Source organism: Triticum aestivum, chromosome 1A (genome assembly GCF_018294505.1).
Source record: "Triticum aestivum cultivar Chinese Spring chromosome 1A, IWGSC CS RefSeq v2.1, whole genome shotgun sequence".
Lineage (NCBI taxonomy): Eukaryota > Viridiplantae > Streptophyta > Magnoliopsida > Poales > Poaceae > Triticum > Triticum aestivum.
Genome location: NC_057794.1, coordinates 500688408 through 500694407, shown reverse-complemented (window position 1 = coordinate 500694407; position 6000 = coordinate 500688408). Strand labels below are relative to the sequence as shown.

The following is a 6000-nucleotide window of genomic DNA, read 5'->3' as shown; positions in this document are numbered from 1 at the left end:
GGATTAAAGTGACACCCCGATGAAACTTTTAGGACCGCCCGTGCATTTAACTCTTTATATTTCTCTGAGAAAACTGTGGGTGCTTTGTCGCACCACACACCACCCTCCCCCGCGCTGACGTGGACCGGGAGTAACGGCTCCCCCGCCGTTACCCATCAACCAACGGCGCGCCACCGCCGCTTGGGTTAACTGCGGGGAGCCGTTACCTGTTGACGGCGCCACCGCCCCCGTCCTCCGGGCCGATATTAAAAGCCGCCCACCGTCGAGTGGTGCCGGAGAGCAGAGCAGAAGCGACCGCACGAGCCAGAAAAAAACAACTGCCGCCGGGAGGAGAGCAGAGGAGAAAAATATCCCCAATCTCTCTCGCCTCGCCTCCGATAAACGCTAGCCAGCAGCCTCGCCTGATTGGCGCCGGGAGCCCGCCGGATCGGAGCCTTGGGGCGCGTCGGCTCGCCGGAGGCGGAGGAGCTGTCGGTCGGGCGGGGAATTGCGGCGAGTTTTCGGGTTGCTCCCTGGCCTCCCGGGCGCTCGCCGGCGTCGGATCCGGCCCTGCTCCGGAGGAGAGCGCGGGTCTCGGTTCGGCTCCGCCCCCGATTTGCTCGCCTGGGCTGGTTGACGCGGCTGCGGCGGCGGTGGCGACCGGCGACTGAGGTATGTAAAAGATTGGTGATTCCACTCTCCCGGTTCCTCATTTGAGGTTCCCTTTGATTATTGATGGTGATTCTGCTTCATCCATGTCTCTAATGTTTCCCGTGCGTGTTCTGAGCTGTTCCCCTTCTCCTTTCCTTCAGGCGGCCGCGTCGCGTCGCGTCGATTTGGCGGGCCGTTGCTGCCATTGCGCGAGCCATCCGAAGAGCCAAGGTCGAGCAGCCCGTTCCTGCCATTCCCGGCCTTCCGGCGGCGCGATGCTTCCCAAGGCCCGAATCCACGCGGACCCGGCGCTCGACTTCGAGCTCGATCTCTTCGACTGCCTGCCGGACTCGCTCGTCCTGCTCATCCTCAACAAAGTGGAGGACGTGCGTTCCCTCGGCCGCTGCTCCGCGGCGTCCAAGCGGTTCAACGGGCTCGTGCCCCACGTCCACGACGTCTGCGTCAAGATCGACCGCGTCGTGGCGGTCGACGGCGACGGCGAGGACGCCCTCAACCTGATCTCGCCCAAGCCCCGGAACATCCTCTCCCACTTCCTCAAGCTGATGCTCTTCACGATCATCAAGCCCTTCCACAGCGCGCGCGGCCCCAACGGCGCCGGGCGGCCGCTCTTCCCGCAGCTCGCGCACCACTCGCCGGCGCAGGTGCTCCGGAGCTTCACGCACGTGCGGAACCTCCACATCGAGCTCCCTTCCGGGGATGTCGGCACCGAGGACGGGGTGCTCCTGAAATGGCGGGCAGAGTACGGGAGCACGCTTCAGAACTGTGTCATCCTTGGGGGCACCAGGGTTGACCGCAAGCCTGTTGGCGCAGAGCATGAGCCGTCTTCGGAGGACAACGGGAGCATGCCGGAGTCTTTCTATACCAATGGCGGGCTCAAGCTCCGCGTCGTGTGGACGATCAGCTCCCTCATCGCTGCGTCGACGAGGCATTATCTTCTCCGGTCGATCATCAAGGAGCACCCCACACTTGTGAGCTTGGTGCTGACTGATGCCGATGGCCAGGGCACGCTGACCATGGGAGCAGAGCAGCTGAAGGAGTTCAGAGAGAACCAACTGTCGGCCTCGGCATGCTCCAACAGGACCCAGGTCCCGGCCTGCAACATGAAGCTGAAATACGCGCCATATCTCGAGCTGCCTGGAGGAATTGCGCTGCAGGGTGCTACACTGGTTGCTATCAAGCCCTCCACCGAGGGAAGCAATGGCGGCCATATCAGCCGCAAGGAAACCGACGCATTCATCTCTGGAGCATTTGATGGGCCATTCAAATTCGCCCTGAAGGCGCTGATGAAGAGGCGCACATACCTTCTGGAGATGAATGGCTTCTAGGAGTTCTTCCTGGGTATCTGCTTGCTGGTGCAAGCAAGGGTCGTTTGGCTGCTTTAACTTTTGGTCTGTGTAATAGTCTGTGCTTGTTGTCTCGTGTGTTAGCTCTTTGTACAGTGGTGACATTTCGTTAGCTATATGAAAAACATATCAAATTAGTACATTTTCTCATTGCTCCCCTCTCTAACGACACTCTGATGTGATCTAACCCTCATACAAGCTGCTTTTTGTTGTTATTGCAAAGCTGATTTTTCACTCCCACAGAAGGATTCTGCCAGTTGAGATATCTGAAGAGGCAATGTAGATTTTGACATTTGATGCCTCTACTTTTTTTTAGCCAAACTACATCAAGTAATACCTGTCCGACTGAGAAACCACATGCAGTGTTGGTTTCCTCTTTCCAGTGGCATGGCCCTTGTGCTTATCCATTGTGACTAGGTGGGAGCTTCAGATTCAGATTCAGTCATTTGTTTGAGCTGCATGTGTAAAAACAAATGTTCACAACTTCTCTTATGCTTCCAGGAAATCTGGTCCGAACTTCACAGCAGTTTCACAGAAGGAAGCATACACGAGGCAGCATTAAAAGAGACCAGCCAGATTCTTCTTCCAGGTAGTACATGTTATCCATCTAGGATTGAGAAATGAAAAGGACTAATCTGATGCTGACTGGTAAATTCGTGCAGGGGAACAGCTGCCACCTGATTTGGTTTGCGTATTTATTTTGAAACTGTAGTTACGGTTGCCAGGATGCTTTCCTGAGGTTGACTTTGCTAATAAGTTGGGTATACTACTGCTACTTGTTTACTCTTATCTCCTTTGGGTTGCATGGATATGGCTCTATTCATCTCCATCTACCTTATGGAGTATCGTTGGTAAAAGCAATTGCAATTTTAGATTAGTTATCATTGGTCAATTATGCTTGGCCATGCCATTAATGACAAGATGCAGACTTAAACCATCCCGTTTGATTCGGATCACGATCCAATTAGTAAGAACACATCAATCGTTATCATCTAAAAAAGGCAAGAGCACATAAATAATTTGGCAGTGGAATATCTTACAAGAATGCTTCAGAAGACGTGAACATGTTGTATCCATTCTTATGAGGTTACAACTTTGTGAATAGTTGAGGCCTTCGGATCTTTAGTGGGGCCATTTGTAAGGCTGGCCCAAAAATGATTCCCTACATGTATAGCGTTTGGATTCAACTGGCATGTGTACTTCCCCTAAAATTAATAAGCTGGCATGTGTACTTGTGAATAAACTGATCGTGACTTTGGAGAATCTTTGGATGATGTACTACTCCCTCTGTTTTTATTTACTCTGCATATTAGAGTTGACCGAAGTCAAACTTTCTAATGTTTGACCAAGTTTATAGAAAAGAATATAAATATTTACCATAACAAAATCTATATGATGTGGAAGTACATTCAACAATGAATCTAGTAGTATTGATTTGTTACTATATATGCCAATATTTTTCTTTATAAATTTGGTCAAAGCTTACAAAGTTTGACTTTGACCAAAGCTAATACGCGAACTAAATAAAAACGGAGGGAGTACATGTCTCAAGTGTGTATGTTTTTGGGGGAAATAAGTTAGATTTTATGTTTTTAGCCACTTAACTGTTGCGCAGTTATGTTCAGTTTGGCGTTATTTTTGTTTGCTTGGTAGGCTATTTGTTTAAAAATTTAAATGCACGAGTGATCTTATGATTCACAAAATGTGATTTGGTTTTTGTAGCTCCATGGCAAGGTTTGCATCTTTCTTTGAGAAGGATTTGTTTTTTCGGCAGTTCCTTGCGAAAAGATCGATAGGAGACAAGGAACACCTATTTTTTCTCTCTTTGAGAAGACCCTGAATTTCAGTGTTATTTGAACAGTTACCTAGTTTGAGAAGTTACATCTATTGCCAAAGTAAGCGAGAAGATCTGTCTGGCTGAGAAACCACATGTAGTGTTGGTTTCCTCTTTCTAATGACATTGCTTGCCCTTTGTATTTATCCATTGTCTGTATGGGAGCTTCAGATTCAGATTCATCACTGGTTTGAGCTTGTGTCTGTACCACACTCCAGGGGTAAAAATAATTTTCTCACAACTTCTGGCATGCTTTCAGGACATCTGGTCCAAACTTCACAGCAGTTTCATAGAAGGAAGCATGCACGAGGCAGCATTAAAAGAGACCAGACCGATTCTTCTTCCAGGTAGATGTTATCCATTTGGGACTAAAAAATGAGAAGTACTAATCTGATGCTGATTTTGATCTGTGTATTCATTTTGATACCGTAGTTACAGTTGCCAGGATGTTTCCTGAAGTTGACTTTCCTAATTTGTTAGTTTACGCCTACTCTTATCTCAGGTTTTATGGATATAGTTCTATCGAGTTTATCTAGCTTATGGAGTATGTTGGTAAAAACAACTGCATTGTCAGATTAGTTCTCATTGGTCAATTATCCTTGGCCATGCCATTAATGCCAAGATGCAGACTCAACCCATCCTGTTTGACTCGGATCATGATCCAGTTACATAAATAATTTTGCAGTGGAATATCTTACAAGAATGCTTCAGAAGACATGAACGTGCTGTATCCATTCTTATGTGGTTACAGAAATAATTTGCTCATTGTTTTTGTCAATAATTGAGGCCTTGGGATCTTTAGTGGGGTCATTTGTAAGGCTGGCACAAGAATGACTACATATACAGCATTTGGATTCAGCTGGCATGTGTACTTACCCTAAAAATATTAAGCTGGCATGTGTACTTCCCCTAAAAATAATAAGCTGGCATGTGTACTTGTGAATAAGCTAAACCGATCATGACTTAGGAGAATCTTTGGATAATGTACATCAGTACATGTCTGCCATCTCAAGTGTGTATTTTTTGGAAATAAGTTAGTAGATTATACACTTTCAGCCACCTAATTGTTTTTCAGTTAAGTTCAAGTTGCACGTATTTTGGTTGTTTGGTGGCCTATTCTTTTTAAGAAGTTAAATGAACATCTAATGTATGATTGATCTTATGATTTACAAATGCGATATAGTTTCTGTAGCTCCATGGTAAAGCTAGCTTGCATCTTTCTTTGAGAAGGAGTTGTTTTTCTTTTAGCAATTCCCCGCGAAAAGATCGATCGGAAACTAGGAACACCTTTTTTTCTCTCTCTTTGAGAAGACCATGAATTTCTGTGTTATTTGAACAGTTACCTCTACTGCCAAAATAATCAAATTATCTATGCCTAGTTAGAGCCATTGCCATAATAAGCGAGATGGTGTGAGTAGAAGTGTTTTTAACTATATTTAGAACATGGATTAACAAGAGTATGAGATAGTTACCGTTGATATGGTTCTCCTAGTGGTTTGATCAGATCAGATCAGATCGTGTGTATTATGTGTAATCTGGAAGCTGAGTGGATAAGATGGAGCTATGCGCACCTGGTTGTCAGACTGGCACATCCTGCGTTGATCTGATCCCGGTGCAAGTGGCGAATCTTTTATCCACAGGGGAGGCTTATCAGATCTGTTCCAGTTCTGAATGTTAAAAAATCGACATGTTAAGTCAATTTCTTCAGCAAAGTCAATTTAGATACATCCTTAGAATGAAGGTTTGAGAGCAGACAAGAGCCAGCCAATTTTCCTGCTGGACGGTTTATTGCTTTTTCTTTTTTCTGGAAATACTATCATAGGCCTGCACAGGACATTCTATAGCAGTTTCTGGGTCAGAGCTTCATGGATCAACATATTTTTTTTTGCATTTGAAGTGTTCAAAAGCTACAGTTTTGTTACGCATTCTTTTGGATGAGGATCTTCTCTCCTACAGCTGTCAGCAACATACAAAGTGGTATTTCCCGCCTTTCCGTTCCTGGAACGCCGCCTTGAATTATAATGGCAATCAAATATAATGGAAATTCTTTCTATAACAATCATACATTTCTAAGTGACAATCATACATCCAAAATGTCAAATTGATCCAAAATGTCAAATTGATATTACTCCCTCCGACGACAATTAATATGGATCGAAGGGAGTACTAGCA

The 6000-nt window shown here is 46.1% G+C and overlaps 1 protein-coding gene across 1 annotated transcript; it reads left to right on the top strand.

The window, feature by feature from the left end:
- The first annotated feature begins 268 nt into the window (after nucleotides 1-268).
- LOC123060551 (F-box protein At5g46170) lies at nucleotides 269-2136 on the top strand. Its single transcript, XM_044483318.1, has 2 exons — nucleotides 269-651; nucleotides 792-2136. The coding sequence occupies exon 2, from the start codon at nucleotides 906-908 to the stop codon at nucleotides 1974-1976; it is 1071 nt and encodes a 356-aa protein (XP_044339253.1). The 5' UTR covers nucleotides 269-651; nucleotides 792-905; the 3' UTR covers nucleotides 1977-2136.
- The last annotated feature ends 3864 nt before the right edge of the window (nucleotides 2137-6000 follow it).